The sequence below is a fragment of the Symphalangus syndactylus genome, chromosome 19 (assembly GCF_028878055.3).
Source record: "Symphalangus syndactylus isolate Jambi chromosome 19, NHGRI_mSymSyn1-v2.1_pri, whole genome shotgun sequence".
In the NCBI taxonomy this organism is placed as follows: Eukaryota; Metazoa; Chordata; class Mammalia; order Primates; family Hylobatidae; genus Symphalangus; species Symphalangus syndactylus.
The window spans coordinates 76,990,180-77,012,309 of record NC_072434.2 but is presented as its reverse complement, the minus strand read 5'-3'; the positions used below and the strand labels follow the sequence as shown (position 1 = coordinate 77,012,309).

Genomic DNA, 22,130 nt, shown 5'->3' with positions numbered 1-22,130 from the left:
ATTAATACAACATTCAAATAAAAAGTATAAAGGACAACGACCTAACTATTAGCATTTTGGGACCCCAGTGGGACATCCATTTTGCTCTTAACTAGTGTTGTAACCTTAGGCAAATCACTTCTGGGTTTACAAAGTGGGGGTGTGAGAATAGATTATCTCCCTTAAGATCTCATGTTCTGATTGTGAGTCTAAGTGGGTGGTTAACACCCAAAACACCACACAGTGCTCTCTGTACAAGGGAAGAAAAAATGTTTCTTTGAGGGAAAAACCAAAAGTGTCAGTAAAATGCGATTGGGAGTGGTGATGTGAGGTTTTGATGTTACTTGGGGGTAGTATGCTTGGGATCATGTCCAATCTGCTCTGCCAGTCAAACACTTGAGGTTTCCTTGGGTTATTTGGGCAACTAGCAGGAGCCAAATGGGAAGAAAGTGCCAACTTGATTGTAAGCCGGGTCTGTGCATGGGTCTCACCAGTGATGTGAGGCTGGAGGAGCTGCCGCCTTTTCCTAGGCCTGTCCAATTCTACCCTTAGTCTGGCTCTAAGAAGGATGAAGAGGAGAGTTGCCCGTTACAGGAAGGAGGAGCAGGAGAGTTGCTTGAAGTTAATGAATTTGTCTATAAGTTAACAAATTTGGGTTAGGTTGGGTTCTTTTGAACAGATGAAGCCAGTAATGTTTGTGTTTTGTTTTTATTTCTAATTTTTAAAAAGCTGTGTGTAAATTTGAGAATGTGTGACAGTAGAAAAAAATGAAGCAACTTGGATTCTAGTTCTGATTCTCTCGAAACACAGTCATTTGACTGCAGGCAAATGCTTACTTTCCTGTCCTAAGACTTTTTCCTTGTCTGTTTAATGGAGAGAGGTGTCTCTTTCTTGTCTCTTCGGAGATTTCTTATGGATCGAATGAACCTACAAGGGTTTGGGGAATAGTAAATCCTTCAATAAATGTAATTATGTTAATACTAACATTTTATAATAAAGAAAATATTCAGACAAGTTCTTTGGGTCTACCTGTGGTTTTTAGAAAGTTGATGATATATATACCATATATATGGTAAGTATATATAAAGGACAGCAAGCAAGCAAGTTTTCTATATATATAAAACTTGCTTACTTGCTAATGAGATCGGTTTTCACTGTTGGGTGTTCTGTTTGTCTCAGAGTCATCATAACTACAGTTTCTGCATCCCAATCTTATTCATTAACTTGGAAATGCAAAGAAAGCAGTAATTTCCCATGATCATATTTTTTATAAGAAAATGGGATTTTTAATTAAACAATTATCTGGGCATGGTGGTACATACTTGTAATACCAGCTGCTTGGGAGGGTGAAGTGGGAGGATCGCTTGAGCCCAGGAGTTTGAACTGCAGTAAGTTATTGATTGCACCTCTGCACCCCAATCTGGGCAAAAGAGTGAGACCCTGTCTCAAAAAAAAAAAAAAAAAAAAAAAAAGAAGAAGAAAATGGGGTTTTTGGTGTTCTTGTTATTTTAGAAAATGCTGTATATCATCTTAAGTGGTCATTCTTTTTTCCTTTTTTTTTTTTCAGGTAAAGATCTTTAGTGTTATGAACTTCTTAAAAATAATCAAGCCAAATTAATTAGTGGGCATCTGTAATTAAAAGTGGTTTAAGTTTCCTTTTCATATTTAGCACTCAGTTCATACCTGAAACATTCCAAATCCAGTATGTTTAAAAAGAATCTTGCCCTCAGTGCCCTGGAATTTGCTCCCTGTGCCTAGTGAATTGAAACGGTATCCCTCTGGAAGCAAAACCTTCTAAAGAAGTACATTATGGGAAAACATTTCTTGAGGATTCATCCTAGCATTACTCCTGGATTTGAGTTTCCAGGAAACTTTGTTTTCTGAAGAATCGGATGAGCTAGCCAACAAAGCTGGGACAATTATGAGTCAAACCAGACAATTAAAAAGTATGGACCCCCTTCTGCTCCTGTCCTCTTTTCTGCTTTTTAATTTAGTGACCTTGGAAGTTGTACCACAAAGTTCCTTGTTTTATTTTAGGACAAGTTTATTGCTGCAGAGGGACATAGAATTTGGACTTGACACAGTGGAGCCAGTATTTTTAACATTTTTCTTCACCCACCAGATCATTGTGCTGGCCTGTCGTTGTGGGATTGCTTTATTTTGGTGACAGTTCCTGAGTAGTTGGACTGACACACTGGTACTTTGTCCTTATTCTATCAGGCCCCCAAGAAGACGGCCATATGGGAAGCTTTGGGGAGGCCTCCTCAGAAGAGGGCTGTACTGACCCCTCAGCAGGACACTTCAGTCTGGGAGGGAAGAGTCCTTGGGCACAGTCTTGATGTGGGCAGGGACATCTGCAGTGAGAGGATGTAAAAATCCACAGCCCTGGCCTCCCTGTCTCAGATACCGGTCAGGGGGCACAGTCTCAGATGAGTGACTTGCTACCTAGGCCCACCTTGGAGAATCAGTCTAATTTTAGGGTTATCAACTCAGGGCAGGGCATGTGTCATAGGCCTACAGTATATAGATTCTGGAGTTGGAAGAACTCTCAAGCAGTGGGTTATGGCAGGGGCCCATGGCCTGTTAGGAACCGGGCTGCACAGAAGGAGGCGAGCAGCAGGCGAGTATTACTGCCTGAGCTCCGCCTCCTGCCAGATCAGCTGCAGCATTAGATTCTCATAGGAGCGCAAACCCTACTGTGAACTGCACATACATTTAGGTTGAGCACTCTAATGTCTTATGATCTGAAGTGGAACAGTTTCTTCCCAACCCACCCACCCTACCCATCCCACTCCAGTCTTTGAAAAAAATTGTCTTCTACGAAAACGGTTCCTGGTGCCAAAAATGTTGGGGACTGCAGGGTTAGGGGATCCCATGAGAGGTGTACACACCATCTGGCATGCTTTTTGAGGAGTTAGACTCAGATGCTGCCAGGCACCAGGGTCCCAGGTAGGATGACAGATACAGGCCTGGGGAGGCCGGGTCTGTGTTTTCCTGCAGCACAGTCCACTTTAACTGGCGTTCAGTATTGGCACTACAGGGACTAGGAGAGTCTTAGGCACTTCTCAGAGAGGTTAGGAAGTGGAATATTGGTCTAAAACCTAAGGGCAACCTTTTCTGTAGATAATATTGATTTCCTCAGTTGCAGTTTTGCCAGCAGCTTGGTCTGTCCCACTTTCTGATTTGCCTTCCTCTCTCGGCTCCTCAAAGCTGTTTTTAATTGGGCACAAGTTATTCCTCAGTGAGACGGAAAGAACACTAGCTAAGGACTGGACATACGCCCGGGAGGAAATTGCTCTACCTGCCTATCCAGGCGTCTGCTCGCTCAGGTATCAGGTGGTGATTAGACTTATAGTTTGCATCTGTGGTGTTAAATTTTCTGGAGTACTTATGTGTGCTTCCTCACTTGTCCCACAACATTTATCTAAGTGTGCTAAGCAGACATTATCCCCATTGTGCAGATGAAACCGAAATAAGTGGCCTGCTGAGGGTCCCCGCGTCAGTCGTGTCTCCAGAGGTGTGATGCAAAGCTCTTAATTCTTAATCTTTTGTGCCATCTACCAAATGAGCAGCCTTGCAGTGCACCAAGCGTCTCATGGGGTGTAAAGCCTGTGAAAATATATTTGAGTATAAAATATTATTGGCCGGGTGTGGTTACTCATGCCTATAATCCCAGCACTTTGGGAGGCGAAGGCGGGCGGATTGCCTGAGGTCAGAAGTTCCAGACCAGTCTGACCAACATGGTAAAACCCCGTCTCTACTAGAAATACAAAACAAACAAACAAACAAAAATTAGCCAGGCTTGGTGGCGGGTGCCTGTAATCCCAGCTACTCAGGAGGCTGAGGCAGAGGAATTGCGTGAACCAGGAAGGTGGAGGTTGCAGTGAGCTGAGACTGAGCCACTGCACTCAGGCCTGGGCGACAGAGCCAGACTCCGTCTAAAAAAAAAAAAGAAAAAGCTATTCTAACAAAAGTAATTTCTGTTATATGGGAATGAAGGGCAGTATTTTTGTAAATACCTGCCATAAAAAAAAACATTAAATTAATCAACAGTAGGTATTGTTCATTCAATGTTAATATCCATTTTCTTCTTTATCTTATGTAGGACTTTAAAAGGGAGAAGAAGAAGCTAACAGTCCTCTTTTTATACAAGGAAAAATATTATATGTTCTGTGTAATTTAAAAATCCATTGGTTTTATGAAGGATTTTAAAAAAATATTATATTTATTGAATTTAAAGTTTATTGGTATATATGTAAGTTAGCATACATATACAGTTACGTAATTTGGGCACATTAGAAAAATACAAGAAAGAAAGCAGAAAGCATGCATAAGGCTAATTATAAGAGCTAACCACTATCATAATATGGGGGTGTTTCTTTCCTGTATTTTTATGTATATAGATTTTTAACATACTTTGTTTCATGCTTTATATAAAGCTTTTTGTATATAGGTGTTTATGTTTACACATAATATTATATTATAAATCCTCAAGTTGATGCATATTCTTAAAAAGTTGGGATTGTATAGTATTTTATTTTATATATGTACTATGTTTATCCCTGATCACTGACTGTTAAGACTGTTTCCGATTTTTCATTCTTGTAGTTTTGGATGAATATTTTTCTATATAAGTTTTTTATTTTCTTATTATAAGTCTCTTATTTTCTTGGGTAGATTTTTCAGATGTAGAGTATTGAGCCAAATGATTTGAACAGTTTTATAGGACTTAATATATATTACCTTATTGGTGTTCAAAGAGTGCTGCCAGTTTGCATCTGTCTGTAGCATGTGGGATATGCATCCCCCAGACCCTCACTGGCGTGGGGAGTTTGTGTGTGTGTGTGTGTGTGTGTGTGTGTGACATGCATGTGTGACACACTCATGGACTTTTGTAACTTGCTTGGTCAGAAGTAGTATACTATTGTTTTAACTTCATCTCTTCTATGACTCATTATTCATGTGCATGTCTTACCCAGCTAAGCTTCCTGAGGATTAGGAAGCTCTTTCATTCATCTTTCATACTCCTCCCACCCACAGCATCCAGTACAGTGCCTAGTAGAACTGAATATGTTGATTTACTGAAGTAACAAGAGAGTTTTTTATATCAGACAATAAACCACATAAAACTGTTCAGCAAAACTCAGTATCTTATAATTCAAGTAAACATGGGAACAGTGCGAAGATGTCTTTCAGTGTGTGTGTGAGTAGTGAATGGAGTTTGTTGTGTATTTGCTGCTAAAATTACTGTTTTTAAAAAATCAAATACTAGACTGTTGTATGGATTGGCAGGATTTTCTTTTCATGTCCTTTATGCTAAGTTGAAAAGAAGCATCTTCAGATTTGAAGGCTTTGTGTTTACTTGTTGCATTTTAATAAATACAGTGATGGTACATGCTTTGTATAGTTTAGTTCAATTTTTAACAATATTGATTGATGTTAGTTTTGTTGAACACTGTAATACAGATATTTTGCAAGAGTTTTCACTGTGGATTCAATGGAAAATAATATTAATGAGAACAGAATGTTTTCAGGAAGGATTGTATTTTTTTAAGGCTCCATCCTGCCAGTTTTCATTATAAAATGCTCATGTTCTCTTCTTTGCTACCCACTGTCACTAAACATTCATTTAAAGAATAGGACAGATTATTTTTTATGATTTCTAAATGAAATGAATAAGTACAGTCTATATTGGTTGACATCAAGTAGAAATTCTTTTCTCCTTTTGCTGTGTTTTCCTCAGACACAAATGCCTCTGCTTAAATTATTAATTGGAATGACTGATTTCCTACTGTGCCATCTGTAATTCAGGGGTCACATTGCTGAAAAGATGTATTAACTAGTAACCTCCTGAGAGAAGGAGGTGAGGGCTATCTCTTTTTATCTCTCTCTGATTTAAAAAGATTTAATGGGAAGCAGTCAATACTCACAGCTGTTCTTCTGTCTCCTTCAAAAAACTCCATGATCAAAATTCTCTATTTAACAAAACAGCCCTTTGTTTATTCTATTTTTGACTTACAGAATGATGGGCAGAGTAGCAGTTTACTACCAGAAATTGGTTCTTGTTCTTTATTGACATACAGGAAGTTTAAAACTTTACAAAAGCCATATTCTAATACAGTATAAAGTCTCTCAGATAATTTCAAATATAAGTTGTAGTTGGGAAGAGAATAGTGCCTCCCTGGAGATTGTTTTGGGCAACTCACTCAGCTTCTAAAAGCTTTTCTTTGCCTCTTGGAGAATCAGCTTAAACACTGCAGTCAGTTACCGGTTTGTGTTCTCTTATTCTTTGTGTGTAAATCAGTGAGCAGTCATCCCATATTTTGTAAACCTGACTATTTCCTTTACTGTGTTCCTTTGGAATAGTTATGCGTTTCATTCATTTGCTCAATTTCAAATCAGTGTGTTTATCAATAAATATACCCTCATATATTACATTTTCAGCTATTTCACGGCCTTAGGTCCCACTGAATCTTTAGAATAATCCTTTGAAATAGATACAATTATTCCCACTTTACAGATAGGAAACTGAGACCCAGAGATTACAGATGGCTTTACCATCATCTCAGCAGCGTATGGTAGAGCTGGATATTTGCCGAGGGTCCCTATGCCAGGACGTGTCTATGTCTTCACCATGCTTCGAGTTTAGAGGAGGATAGCAGCAAATAATAAACTGGTATAGAATAGTCTGGTATAACTTAGAGTAAAAAAGAAAAAAAAAAGGCACAATGGTATGGGGGCCAAAAGTAAGATCACTGAGACCCAACCTTAAGGTTTGAGAAGGCTTTTTAAAAACATGATATGTGAACTGAGGTGTGATAGATAACACCTCTTAACAAGGCAGGAAATAAATACATCTTGAAGAGATGTGGGCGGAAGTAGTGGCATGTACAGAGGATAAGAACATGAAGGTCAACACATGGGAGCATAGAGGGTGGAAATCCAGCAGCTGCACAAGGGGCTGGAACTCATGGACCAAATCATGAGTGGCCTGTGCTGTCTTAAAGCAAGCAGCTTTATTCAGAGGGAAATAAGGAGCTGTTGAAGGGTCTCATTATAATCTAGGAGAACTATGATAGTGGTTCTAACTCTGGTTGTGGCAGTCGAGATGGAGAAATTGACATGGATTTGAGGAGTATTTGGAAGGTAAAATGGGCAGGATTGAATGTGGGCTGTGAAGGGAAGGCAGGATGAGCACTGGGTGTTTGGCTTGGGCACCTGAGTGGTTGGTGGTGCCTTTCCCTGAGCCGGGCAGAAGAGGAGCAGATTTGGGTGCAGGGAGGGGTAGGCAGAAGGACCTAGACTATCTTCATGCAACTTGGAAATGTCGACTGTGAGACGTCTTTGGGCTTGTGGATAAGGATTTCATGAGTCATCAGCATAGAGATGGCATATGAGACTATGAGGATGGCACAAGGGAATGTATAAAATTAAAAGAGAAGGCAGGCTAGGGTAAACCCTGAAAAACATCAGCATTTAAAGACAACCTGAGGAGGAGGAGGAGCCAGCCAGGAGACCAAAAGAGACAAATGAGAATCGGTGTGCTCCATGCATGTGTTATGATAATGTATTGACTCAGGGCTTTGGGATACTTTGGTCTGCAGTCATTTCCATTTAAATGGATGGATATAGGTTAATGATGATTGTCAACCGAGTGTCAGGCATGACTGGGAGTAGAAGCAGTGACTGTGACAGACCAGGACCCCACTCAGATGGAGTTTACCAAGCTGCTTTACTTACAGAATCACCCAAGAGCTTCATTTAACAAACCTTTGATTGGGCCCTTTCCTCCACTATGCAGTACAAATCAGTATAAAGGAAACTCATAATATGGGTTTCTTGTGGAGACTAAATCCTTCAGGGTTTCTTTATTGAGGTCCTGCTTTACTCCAATGAAAAAATTCTTAACCACATCGAGGAGATCAGCTTTTCTGGGACGTCACTTGAGAAATTCCTCCAAATAGCATGTGGAGTACTTTAAAAATTAGTTGGCCTAACACCAGTGTGAACTTTCCAGCAAAAAAAGATTTTATTCCCCTTCGCAGATCATAGGTTACCCCTATGTTATAAAACCCCAAAGAGGAGAATTCTGCTGGTTTTATGTTCTCATGTTCAAAAATATTTATCTCTGGTACCACCCCAGTGTTTAATTCAAGATAGATGTTTAAGAACTTATTTTCATGTTCAGATCTATCAAAAACTTACCAGGCAAAAATATTATTGAACTTGTATATCAATTTATTACCATTATTATTTAATAGTAGCTACTTATCAAATTGTCTTATAGTTTTGATTTTCATATTCTCCTGTAATAGGAATGTGAGTTAATGGGTTGTTTTATAGCTATTTGGTTATAATTTCACTTAATACCAGGCTTAGTTTTTGGTAAATGCATTTTAGGTGATCAGACCTCAAGTGCAAGCAGCACCTCAGCTCATTGATTGTCTTCTTGGACACAGAGAGAGGGTAAAAGTGGGATCAGTTTGTTCTTCCTTTTATTCCCTGTCCTATTATCCATATTAGTATTAGAGCTGTTGGGATGCTGGCATGAAAAATAAGCTTTTTTTTTTTTTTTACTATAGTTATACTTGTATTATAAATCTGCTATATAATTTTAACCATTTTTTCCCTTGAATGGGGCTCGTAATTTGTGCATTTTGTGGTTTTCAATCCATTTGCTACAGCTGCAGTCCTGATAAGTATCTCAATTATAACTATAATATTGGCCTTAAAGACTCACTGATGTCTCATGGAAAACTTCGAAAAACATCTTATTTAAAGACAATTATGCTTAAATATCAAGTGTTCTCCATTTCTTTTCTGTGCCTTTAAAATTACTACCAAGAGAGCATGAGAACAGCTCCTTCAAGCTCTAAAATTCTTCAATTTTGATTGGTGGCCTTCCCTAGCCCTTCCTGACTTGTGGGCTCCCCACTACCTGTGGGGTTTCCGTCTGGGTTTTTCAGGTGCTTGCAGAATGTTGGTGATAATTATTTACTTTTACTGGGGAGCAGAAGCTATAGAATTTCATGAACTGCAAGAATAATTGGAAACTATGGGTAGAAGGCCAGTGCCCCACACAGTAAAAATTAGCTTAAAGAACAGAAAGAAAACTGTATGTAGACAAAATCTAGAGATCCATTTTAATTAGATCATTCGAAGGCAAACTCTGTCTTCTCACCACCCTCCAGATGGTCAGAATCTAGGTTTAGGAAATTACCTGGAAGAGAGGATATTCATGTTGCTGGCAAGGTCACAGGCCTCATATAGAAGATTAGTCTGTCATCTTTATAAAGTTCTAGGGAAGGTATTAAATGAGTCTCAGATTTTCCTTGATGTGTGTTTTTTCTTAAGCTATACCAGCTTAGAAGTATGAGTCCATTTAACTATTCACTTAGGAAAGCAGTTAGTATCCTTGTGCTTTTAATTAGAATAAGGCAGGAGGGAGCAAGTGGTACCAGTGGCACTCACCATATACATGTACAATGAGGATCCAGTTTATTCTACATCTTTTTAATATTTCATTTCATAGCACGTTTGCTTTCTAAGGAAAAATACCATGGCCTTTTTGTTTGAGGACTCTGCATTTGCCAGTCTAAAACTGGCATAACTGGGTTTTTACAATCTGTTAGAATGACAAAATGATGTAAAATCACAGAGAGGGGAAGGACAGGCGCGACTCACAGCTGCTCACGAAGAAGAAGGCATGTGTGGGCCCTCGCTTCATATGGCTTCTTCTCTAACTCGGACACGAAGCTGAGGTGGCCTTTTGACCAGGTCTTTCTAGTGCATGGTTTCTATGTGCCATCCAGTTTTGGAGTGGTACCATTCACGGGCAGGCATCCAGAGCCCCAGGAAGCTGGCAGCATGCCACCTACAGAAAATGGAGCTCTGCAGACAGCCGCTTAGCCGTGCTCACAAGAGGACAGAGACTGGTGGCAGGATTGGCCGTTTTATTACCTACCATGTTTGGGAATGGGCCTTGGGTCTACTAGAGGAAGCTGCCGAGATGCTTAGAAGATGAAGTATGGCATTCCTTTCTCTGTGTACAATTAGAAGGCATGTCTGTAATCACCTCATTTGGTTGGTACGGAAGTGGGGGTGGGAAGCTCTCTTTTCAGAGTGGAATAGCTGCTGAATTTTGTGTTTACCTGTTGTAAGGATTTGGGAAAATGCCATGGAGCAAATAGTGTCCTGCAAAGTGTTAACAACCATTCATAGGTATTTGACTTTATAATGAGTGGTTTTCTACAGTTATATCAAATGAAACTTTTGTGGTTACAATATATTGTATAATATATTCCTATAACCACCAGAATTTTTCATTTAAATATTTTCTAATATAAGGGCTTACTGCCTAGCATATTTGTTTAGTAATTTGTTAATTTAATAATATTTATTAAACATCTACCACATACTAGAAACAGCTCCAGGCACCGTAGATAAAATGGGGAAGAAAACAAACATCATCTGGATTCACAGAGCTTTCTCCTGGGAGAGACACACAGAGAGAAGCAGGAAGTCCTTAGAAGGCATGGAAATGGGTGTTTGGGAAGTAGAGGACACCATGGGAATATGTGGTGGGGTCACCCAGTTGTGGGGAGAGAGATGATCATGAATGGTTGTCAGTTCAGCTCAAGCAGTGGATGCTCCATTTGGAGGGAACAGCTGGGACACAAGCCTGGAGAGTGGGCTGTTTGAAGACTTGAAAGATGCTTGGTATGTCTGGGGCAGGGCGTAGAAAACAAGGGAGGAGGGGGAGAGATTAAACAACCACAGAGTTTCCACAAGCTACAGTAGAGCAAAATCTCAGGGGAGGAGTTGCTAGGAGATGGGATCCGGGCTACATCCCAGGACCAGTAATTGTGGCCAGGGGGTGAGGTATTCTTAACTGGCCACATGTTAGGTGTGGAGTTAGCCTCACACAAATTAAATGATTCTCCAAAGCAATTCAAGCCACTGTTACCAGAAGAAAGGGGAGTGGATTCTAGATAGGAAAAATTAGTAGCTGTCCACTAAAGCTAATGTTCTTAGCACAAACAAATTTTCAAAATTTCACAACAGAAGGAATATTCTGAGATACCTTTAGGAAAGAATTTCACATGCTCTGAGTCTGCTATAGTTTTTGCCTTTGTAGTGAACCTAATGATAAGATTCAGCATAGATTCATCTATTTTTAATTTCGTATATTATTTATTTTTAAAAATCTTTATTTGAGATGGGATCTCACTTTGTTGCCCATGCTGTGGTGCATTGGTGGCGATCATAGCTCACTGCCACTTCTGATTCCTGGGCTCAAGGGATCCTCCTGCTTCAGCCTCCCAAGTAGCTGAGACTACAGGTGTGTACCGCCACGCCTGGCTAATTAAAAAAAAAAAAAGTTTTTATAGAGACGAGCTCTTGCTGTGTAACCTGTGCTCATCTCAAATTCCTGGGATCAAGTGATCCTCCTGCCTCAGCTTCTCAAAGTGCTGGCATTATAGGTGTGAGCCATCACACCCAGCTAATCTTTATTTTTTGACTATATATTGGTGTCTTCCACTTTTTCACAAGATATGTGTAATAAATATTTTGTAACTTTAATTTCATCTGTTAAACATTGAAAAAGCTACAAATGTTAGAGGAATGTGAAAGCTCAGAAGATAGATTTTCAAGTAAGAATCTGAGCCCAATAAATTATAATAGCTGGTCATGTTTTCCAGGACTAATTATCATCTTATTCTTGCTAATCCTAGTTTTAATATTTAATAGTTTCTCTGGTTTATTTTGCACATCTATTAGTTGGTGGCCTAAACTCAGAGCTTCCCTGTGGAGCGTGGTGAATAGGTTACAAATATGAGGAGATGCTGGTTTGCTCTTCTCTCTGGGTGGTGGGTTGATCTCAAGGTGGTCAGACTGTTAACTGTGCTTCTAGTCCGAGCATGTTCCTTCTTGACCCCCTTGTGCTGTATAGATACTGATATTTCAATATATGCCATGACACGGAAAAGAAAGGAAGGTAGGGTTTGTCCTAATTATTTGGATGGCATTTATTTTATAAATAAAAGGATAAAAGAGTTTCAAAGCAACGATTAAAGTGGTTCTTTGCATTTCGTGGATGCGTTTGTTAATGTCATCTCTAGTTGGGACTGGTTATGTACAAGAGTGCAACTTTCTAGTGCATTATGCCACAAGTGACCTGTAAAATAAAGGCCCCTGGAAATAGAAAACACTGCAATTTACCCGTATGTTTGTAGACACTTGATCTCATAACTCTTCTCTTTAATTACAAATATTTTTCTCTGAATTTATTCTTTCTTTATTTAGACACAAACATTTTCAGGTGTTACATATTTTCCAAACTCATGACAGGCTATCTTACTCATTGGCAGAAGAATGAAAGAACTATTTTACCTCTTCTGAACAAAAGCTATAATGTAGCCAGTTTTCTTCACCCTTCACCAAAGCATAAGGAATATTAATAACTGAAATTCGGTTTGAAAATGTTAAAATCCCAACTAGCTAAACAGCATAAAAACTCTTTCCAGTGGACTCTTAATGGCTTTGAGATGAGCATGTGGGGATGTCTTAGAATAGCAGATATTTTTCTTACGGTGGCAGTTGCTTTCCCCCCACCATAAAAAAAAAAAAAAAAAAAAATTTAGTCTAGGGATGACAACGTATCGCCTGCTCTCAGAGCTGTTCCATAATGGAGGAAATAAAATGATATTTTAGGATATGGCAAACAAAGGGAAAATGAGTAGCCAGATACCGACATGCACAGAACAGAACAGACACACTATCTCATGGTTTTCAGAAAGATGAGATAAATGACTGCATCTTACCTAATTCTCTTAGAATTATTATGTTTAAAAGGATCAGGATGACTGAATTACAGTTATTTCCTATACAGTTTAGGCTATTATCAAATCCATTCCTGGAGACTGAAAAACTGACAACTGAGGTACAAGAAAACAACTTCTTACCCAGTATCTCACTACTGCAATGTATTTGATGTATCAGATACCAGATCCTTGAAGACCTCTTCCCACTTAAAGGAGGATCTGTGTAAGTTCTAATTTGACTACAAGTGATCACTATGAAAACTCTTGTTAATGTCTTGTATTGACCCTTTTGCTGTGGGACATTTTGAGTTTAACTGTTTTGAAAGAAAGTAAACTAATAATACCGAAACCCATTATATACATGACTTGTGCTACTCTTATAGCCAATTCATGCATTGAAATACTTCATGAATCCCTAGTTTAAGCCAGGCTACCCCAATAGTTAATGCTGGTACACAGCTGAAAGGCATGGTTCTTGGCTTAGAGGAATTTGAAGTCAGTAAGTTCGTAAACAGCAATTAGAGATAAGGGAAATTACTCTGTTGGATATAGACGGAGTGCTGTGGGATCACAACATTCTTTGCTTAGATGCAATTAGGGTGGGAGACATCCTAGGAAAGTTTCTCAGATGAGTTAATACCTGATTGTATGGTGTGAATTTTATCTAGCTATGTAGAGAAGGAAGATGGTGTTCCAGGGAGGAGTGTTACGAACAGTGCTGTGGATCGTGAAACTTCATGGGCAGAAGCAGAGGGGAAAGACAGATACAAAAATCTATGGTAGAATGTGTTCAATTTGAAGTATATTAATTGCTAATGGCTACCTCCTGTCTTTTAATTCAGGTGAAGGAAATACTCATGACCAGCCAGATGTCTTAAGGAATGCTTTTGAAAAGAACAGAGGCGTACAACATTATTAAGACAACAGAGAAGCAAGTTGGCCTTGGAGAAACTGTATTCTGAGGATGTTGTTTGCTTTGGGATAAAAAAAGAAAAAATACAACTACAGACAAAGCCTTTATATCTGCAAGTATTATGGCGTGGTCAATAGCAATGTAATTAGATTTACATCAGTCTTCCTGGTGAGACTTGGAGGCTCTTCCTCGGTAGACATGAGTGACCCAAGGCAGTCACAAGAAGAGAAGCACAAGCTAGGCAGAGCCTCTTCAAAGTTCAAGGATCCCCCTAGAATCATGCAGTCAGATGATTATTTTGCTCGGAAATTTAAAGCCATTAATGGCAACATGGGACCCACTACTTCTTTAAATGCCTCAAATTCCAATGAGACTGGCAGTGGTGGTCCGGCTAATGGTACCCCAGCTGTGCCCAAGATGGGTGTGAGAGCAAGGGTGTCTGAATGGCCTCCTAAAAAGGACTGTTCCAAGGAGCTAACCTGCAAGGCACTGTGGGAAAGCCGGTCTCAGACCACTTATGAAAGCATCACCTCCGTCCTGCAGAATGGGCAGAGTGACCAGAGTGAAGGTCAGCAAGATGAGCAGCTCGATCTGGACTTCGTGGAGGCCAAGTACACAATCGGAGACATCTTTGTCCATTCCCCCCAAAGAGGACTTCACCCCATAAGACAGAGGAGCAATAGTGATGTCACTATCAGTGACATTGATGCCGAAGATGTCTTAGACCAAAATGCAGTCAACCCCAACACCGGGGCTGCCCTGCACAGGGAGTATGGAAGTACTTCATCCATCGACAGGCAAGGCTTATCTGGTGAAAACTTTTTTGCTATGCTCAGAGGGTACCGAGTAGAAAATTATGACCACAAAGCAATGGTCCCTTTTGGGTTCCCTGAATTTTTCCGCTGTGACCCTGCAATCTCTCCAAGCCTTCATGCAGCAGCACAGATTTCTAGGGGAGAATTTGTCCGCATCTCAGGATTAGACTACGTGGACAGTGCCCTCCTGATGGGGAGAGACAGGGACAAGCCTTTCAAACGGAGGTTGAAATCAGAGTCGGTGGAAACATCTCTCTTCCGAAAGCTTCGAACTGTTAAAAGTGAGCACGAAACTTTCAAGTTCACATCTGAGCTGGAGGAGAGCCGACTGGAGAGGGGCATTCGCCCTTGGAATTGTCAGCGATGTTTTGCACATTATGATGTCCAGAGCATTTTGTTTAATATCAACGAAGCCATGGCAACGAGGGCTAATGTGGGGAAAAGGAAAAACATAACCACTGGGGCTTCTGCAGCATCCCAGACTCAGATGCCCACAGGCCAGACAGGCAACTGTGAGTCCCCTTTAGGGAGCAAGGAGGACCTCAACTCCAAAGAGAACCTGGATGCCGATGAAGGTGACGGGAAAAGTAACGACCTCGTCCTTAGTTGTCCTTACTTTAGAAATGAGACTGGAGGGGAAGGTGACAGGCGGATTGCGCTCTCTCGGGCCAACTCATCCTCTTTCAGTTCTGGGGAAAGCTGCTCTTTTGAATCGTCTCTCAGCTCTCACTGCACAAATGCAGGTGTCTCGGTCTTGGAAGTGCCCAGAGAAAACCAGCCCATTCACAGGGAGAAAGTGAAGCGCTACATCATAGAACACATTGACCTTGGGGCCTATTATTACCGCAAATTCTTCTATGGGAAAGGTAAGGAAGAGCCCTGGGCGTTTGCATGTGTCTCGGGAGTATTTTTTTAAGGACCAGTCACAATGTGTTGCTTTGTGTTGGAGCACCTTCCTCAGAGTGTCCAAGGCCATAGTCCACTGGGCCTGACCTTGTTCTCCATCATTGTCCCTCCATAACCTCCAGGCTGATTTTTTCTTTAGAAAACTGCAATTCCGTGCCTTTGTTGATGGGTAGTCCTTAATGTGTAAATGCCCTTTTGGTTTCTCTTTCTGTCATTCTTTGTCTGCCAATTTGTGATTATCATAAATTCAGACTTGATTTAGATTTCATCCCTTGTAAGAAGTCTTCCCTGATTAATTCTGTCCTCCTCCTATTCCTCTGAATAATCTCTTATGCTGCTTACAGTGGATAATTCTGTGTTTCCCACACCTCTCTTATCTTTCTGTACTTTGCTTCTCCAGCATTGCTGTGTGTGTTGGACATGTTAAATCTTTGTTGAAAGAATGCCTGAATTACTACAACGGACAAATTTTGTTTTCATGTAGTTCTATAGATGGGCTTAAATGTTAAGACACAAGTGATAAATTATTTAATTCTATGTCAAATAAATGGTTTTTGCTTTACGTCTATCTTCAGGCTTGAAGCATGCGTTCTTCAGAGGTCATGTAGTTGAATCCTCAACCTTTAAATAAGTGTCCCTAATTATCCCAGGGCTAGGAGAATCTTCTCTGATTTAGACACCTACAGAGAAACAGGTTCCACATGTGTCAGTAACACATGCCGAGGGAAAACACTCCGGCACCTCTCACCACCTTCTTATTGAGTGCAGCTGGTGTCCTTCACTCCTTCATTATAGTGCAGCTTACTTTTCAGAGCTATATTTTTCTGTCTTCAGTTTCACCTGTCAGCCCTCTTCCTGCTCCCAGAGATCCAGGGTTAACCTCACAGAGCGCCTGAGGAGGCAGAGGGTGTGCCCCGCTCCTCTCCTCCTGTTTCTCAGTGCGTAAGCTATTCTGCTTCTAGCGCAGATAACTGGGAGCTCACTGTACTTTTAATTTTTTATTTTTTTACTTTAAGTTCTGGGATACATGTTCTGAACGTGCAGGTTTTTTACATAGTTATACATGTGCCATGGTGGTTTGCTGCACCTGTCAACCCATCATCTAGGTTTTAAGCCCTGAATGCATTAGGTGTTTGTCCTAAAGCTCTCCCTCCCGCTTATGAGTGAGAACGTGCGGTGTTTGGTTTCCTGTTCTTGTGTTAGTTTGCTGAGGATGATGGTTTCCAGCTTCATCCGTGTCCCTGCAAAGGACATGAGCTCATTCTTTTTTATGGCTACATAGTATCCATGGTGTATATGTATGATAGTTTCTTTATCCAGTCTATCATTGATGGGCATTTGGGTTGGTTCCAAGTCTTTGGTATTGTAAATAGTGCTGCAATAAACATATGTGTGCATGTGCCTTTATAGTAGAATGGTTTATAATCCTTTGGGTATATACCGAGTAATGGGATTGCTGAGTCAAATGGTATTTCTGGTTCTAGGTCCTTGAGGAATCGCCACACTGTCTTCCACAATAGCTGAACTAATTTACACTCCCACCAACAGTGTAAAAACGTTCCTATTTCTCCACATCCTCTCCAGCATCTGTTGTTTCCTGACTTTAATTATCTCCATTCTAATTGGCATGAGATGGTATCTCATTGAGTTGATGACCAGTGATGATGAGCTTTTTTTCATCTGTTTGTTGGCCGCTTAAATGTCTTCTTTTGAAAAGTGTCTGTTCATATCCTTTGCCCACTTTTTGATGGGGTTGTTTTGTTCTTGTAAATTTGTTTCAGTTCCTTGTAGATTCTGGATATTAGCCCTTTGTCAGATGGATAGATTGCAAAAATTTTCTCCCATTCTGTAGGTTGCCTGTTCCCTCTAATGATAGTTTCTTTTGCTGTAGAAGCTCTTTAGTTTAATTAGACCCCATTTGTCAATTTTGGCTTTTGTTGCCATTGCTTTTGCTGTTTTAGTCATGAAGTCTTTGCCCATGCCTGTGTCCTGAATGGTATTGCCTAGGTTTTCTTCTAGGGTTTTTATGGTTTTAGATTTTAATTTCATCAGTATTGGTTTCTGTCTTGAGAATATTTGTGTAATTTTTGACTGTAGTTTGTTTTATTGGAATGGGTTGGGGAGGGTGGATAACACAGACCTTAGGAAGTCACTCTGTCCACCTCAGTCCCTTATAACGTTAAACCACCGTGAAGCCTTTATATTACTTTTTCTCATGGAGTATAGGCTTAAAAGAATTTGTCTGCCAGATAAATTGTGATTATTAATAATTCCCCCTCCTGTTTTTGCATCAATCCAGACTTAGCATGTCTTTCATAATCATATTATGACAACATGTAAATCAGAGAAACAATCTGATGCAATAAAGCTAAATAAACAGATATTTACACTGCATCTGATCACTTAGTGTGAATTGTCTCTCTGTCCTCATACTGATGACATAATAGGACTGAAATAATTTTGTCAACAGATCTTGGTCTTCTGTTGTGTCTCCTTTCCGCTCCTCCACCCTGAATTTCGGTCCTGGCTTCAGGTGTGCCTCAGTGTTAACACCATGAGTTACTTCCTTCCAGCCAGTGGAATCAAAGAATCTTGGACCTGCTTTTTTGTCTCTGGTGTGAAAATAACTCATAACCCTCATGCCTATGTTCATGCAGAGGTATCACATTATATCACACTGCTCAAGGATGCTCTCTAGGTGGAAGTTAGTTATTTTTGGAAAGGGATATGGAGAGATAGGCTTCCTAATTAACGTTATTTTTATTGATGAAGCCATGGCTACCAATTCTTAATAAAATAAAGTCTGTTAGATTTATTATGCCCTGAAATCCCCAGGTTTAGTCATTGTGGCTAGCTGAGTTTTGTAAATAGTTTGTGATTCGGACTTCGAAATACTATAACATAAAATTATATATATGTTCATATTTATGCCAAGACTTAGTGCCAGCGTCTCAGTCATATGCATTTGCACATCGTAAGTGTAAGTGGAATGAAAAACTGTTGTTTTCTGCACCCAGGTCACCACCATTTGATTCATTAATGTCCCCAAGGTTTGTTCCCTGAGATGATTTCAGGTTGCTAGATCCTGTTAGTTTTCTTGACTGCTACTTGTAGTTTTTCTCTTAATTCTCAACTGTCACTTCTTGGTAGTTTTAAAGACTCCTCTGCAAGTGATTTATTTCCTCCACCTTTTCTGATGAGCTACTTAGTGTTTTCAAGAGCATTGCAAATGACATCATCAAACTCCTTAGGTTTGAATGTGAAATAAATAAGCTCCAAAGAAGAATCTGAGTGTCGACACCCTGTCAGTGAATTGTGGGTGGATGTACGCTTATCGTTTGGCATTTTGGTGCTATTGGGCACACTCTGTGGTTCTGAGCTTTGCTGTGGATTTATAAACGAGTCAGAAAGCGGAATTCTAGACTACAGTCACACATCACTTAACAACGGGGATATGGTCTGAGAAATGTGTTATTAGGCAATTTCGTCATTGCGTGAACATCATAGAGCGTACTTACACGAACCTAGATGATATATATTTTTATTCATACATATATATATTTTTCATATGGAAAACCAAATGTCCCAGCACCGTTACTGAATATCAGACATTTCCCCTTATTCATCTGCACTGCCAATATCAAGTGCCATGCATCAGATTTCTGTATATGCTCCATCATGATTTTATGGGACCACCGTCATGTATGTGGTCCATTGTTGACCGAAATATCCCTATGCGGTACGTGACTGTGCTTTGCAAAGCCCACAAAACGAGGGAGTGGAGAGGCAATCCCTGAGGTCGCTTTGTCTTCAGTGTTCTGTGATTCTGTGCTGTGGAAGGTACTGTTGTGCCAGCAGATGGGCTCAGGGGCTGGGGAAGGAGCGGCCACCAGGAGCGAGAAGAAGGCCGAGCCCCAGCTGCTCTGTTCTCTCTCCAGCACAGCTGTGAACTGTGTCCTGCCTCCTTCTATATTTAGCTCTTCCCCTGTGGTCCAGTGTGACTTCAAAGTGAAATTGGCTACAATGGCATCTGCTCCTGCTCTTCCTGGTCTCTTGTTGAGCCATTAAGGACTCCAGGCAGAGGCAGCAGCCCAGATTCTTGAGTGAAAAGTACAGTGAGGTACAGTGAGGTGGAGGCCTCCTGTGGTGTGAGAGTAGATTCCCATTCCCGCTTCAGCCACTGGACACAGCTGTGCAAGACCCTTCTGTCTGCAAACATCACGAGTTGGGTGAGCTTCATTGTATTTAAAAACAGAGGGCCTGGGCAGACTGGCACAGATAGTGATGTTTTTGAGATAGCTTTTTTCTTTCCCTTTTTTGCTTTTCCCTTCCCTCAAGGATTTTCTCTTTGGAAACTGGCTTTCAGGGATCTTTCAATACTTTCCAGAGTGCTTTTATTTTGTTCTGTGCTTCAGGGTTCTGTGTAAAACTTCATTTTCAAGAGAATTAACTGGCTCCCAATCACTGGCAAATGTTTAAAGTGCGAAACTTTAATAATGTGGTTTCTTCTTTATTGGGTAGTTAATGTGAAATGTCTGCTCTTGATGCTGAGGTGTATTTCTGTGACACATCATCACTGAAAGGCTGTTGAATAACTTTGTAAAAGGATTTCTGCAGGGGAGTGGCAGGACACAGGAAACTGTGTGACAACATCGCTTGCCCAGGCAAATCCATCTGTAGCTTTCAGTGAAATAGCTTTTTTTTTTTGAAGACAGAGTCTCACTCTGTTGCCCAGGCTGGCGTGCAGTGGCACAATCTCAGCTCACTGCAACCTCTGCCTCCCGGGTTCAAGCAGTTCTCCTGCCTCAGCCTCCCAAGTAGCTGGGGTTACGGACATGTGCCACCACGCCTGGCTAATTTTTGTATTTTTAGTAGAGATGGGGTTTCGCCATGTTGGCCAGGCTGATCTCGAACTCCTGTCCTGTCTTTAGGTGATCCACCCACCTTGGCCTCCCAGAATGCTGGGATTACAGGCGTGAGCCACTGCACCCGGCCAAAACAGCTTTTTTAAAAGCAGTGAGGATAGTAGCAAGTAGAGTGAATGCTCAGTAAGTCCCTTCCTTTCACTGGCAATGACCATGAAGACACATTGGTGCCGTTTGTCACACTACTGTTTCTCTGATGGGACTCATTGTGAATGTGCCATTTGCTGCTGCTTTGAGCTTTCCATTTGTGAAACAGGCCATGACAAAGGGTCCCTTAGATAGGGATTCTAGTGGTGCTTGACCACGGTCAGTCATGTGATTATCAGTGAGTCTGGTTTCCATTGTAGCGGAACAGCAGGCTTTGCCTGCTTCTGGACCTGCTTGGCACTGCACACTGCCACCAACAGTGGGGCTAGCGCTGGAACTGTGTGGCAGAGCCCAGACACTGTGTGTTGACACATGAGGGCTCCTGCTTGGAGACAAAATCCTTAACTTGTTAAGAAGTTGTGCACCTAGTGGGTTACTCAGGAGTTCTAAAACGGTTCTGTGCCCTACTTTATGCCACCCAGACCAGAATAGTTCTAGGAGGCAAAGTGAGTAATATTTGGGGAAAGAGAGGTTAAAACCAGATGGGAGGATGAAGCTGGGCCTCCGTGGTAACTCAGGAGTGAAGTGAAAAGTGGCTAAATCATTGTCTGAGCCTTGGGGAACATTGTTTTGCTGGAGCTATCCGCTGGCACAGGAACACGTGTTCCTCTGAATGTAGTGGGGGAAAATTGCGGAATAAGATTGACAAATCTGTATCTTTTTTTCATTTAGAATTTTAAAATGGTATATCAATGTCATATGATGGTTATAGGACAATAAGAAAATGTAGAGAAGCAAGAAATAAAGTCTCCCCAAATTCATCAGCTGTAGTGACCATTAACATTTCGTCATTATCCTTGAAGGCTTTTCTGATGCAAATAAATTTATGTAAATGGAGCTTACTCCTGCTAGTACTGTGGAACTTGCTTTTGATGAGCATCCTTCCATGTCATTATGTATAGAACTGCATCTGCATTTTAAGAGCCATTATCAATTATCGTTATCTGCACTGAATGCATGAGGAGATGCCAGGTATTTGCCAGCCATGATCTGGGCAGATAAGTTAATGACTGTGTTTGCTTTACTTGAGAGAAAAACTTGTCAGCTTGATAGAAGCACAGTAATAGGGGAAGATGCATTATTTCCTGCCCTCTTGTAGATGCACTACATCTACAAAACAACTTACCAAACACATTAGTGAATGTCCATTTTTGTAAAGAAATCTTTACTTGAAAAAGTAATTTATCATTATAAGAGTTTAAGTCAGTGTCCCACCACCTTCCCACTTGGATGTGGGCTGCATTTAGTGACTCACTTGCAAAAGGTATCATATGGAAAGACAGGGACAAATAACTTTACAGTGGAGTAGCCTGGCAAACACTATCTCCCTAGGTCACCGAGGTCACCATCAACAGTGGTAAGTCCTGTGGGTAGCTTGTATCCCGGATATGAATGACTCATCTGCAGGCTTCCGCTCCAAACCTATAACCCCAGTACAATTAGGGGAAAACATTAGAAAAATTCCAAATGAAGGACATTCTGCAAAATCCCTGACCAGTACCCAAAGCTGTCCAGGTCATCAAAAGCAGGGAAAGTCTAAGAAAAAAAAAAAATTACAGACCCTAAGAGCCTTAGGGGACATGACAACTAAATGGAATGTGGTACCCTGGGTGGAATCCTG

General features: G+C 40.8%; 1 protein-coding gene across 6 annotated transcripts in view; it reads left to right on the top strand.

Annotated features, from left to right (window-relative positions):
* The window catches only part of SIPA1L2 (signal induced proliferation associated 1 like 2), a 237,876-nt gene that overhangs the window by 106,379 nt on the left and 109,367 nt on the right, over positions 1-22,130 (top strand). For 5 of the 6 annotated variants that reach the window (XM_055234196.2, XM_055234193.2, XM_063614019.1 and 2 more), the window contains one exon: positions 13,646-15,397. In XM_055234196.2, coding sequence (XP_055090171.1) covers positions 13,915-15,397 — 1,483 coding nt within the window. In that variant the 5' untranslated portion in view covers positions 13,646-13,914. Of the gene's footprint in view, positions 1-12,871; positions 13,025-13,645; positions 15,398-22,130 lie in introns of all 6 variants that reach the window. The other variant, XM_063614018.1, reaches the window with a different exon arrangement.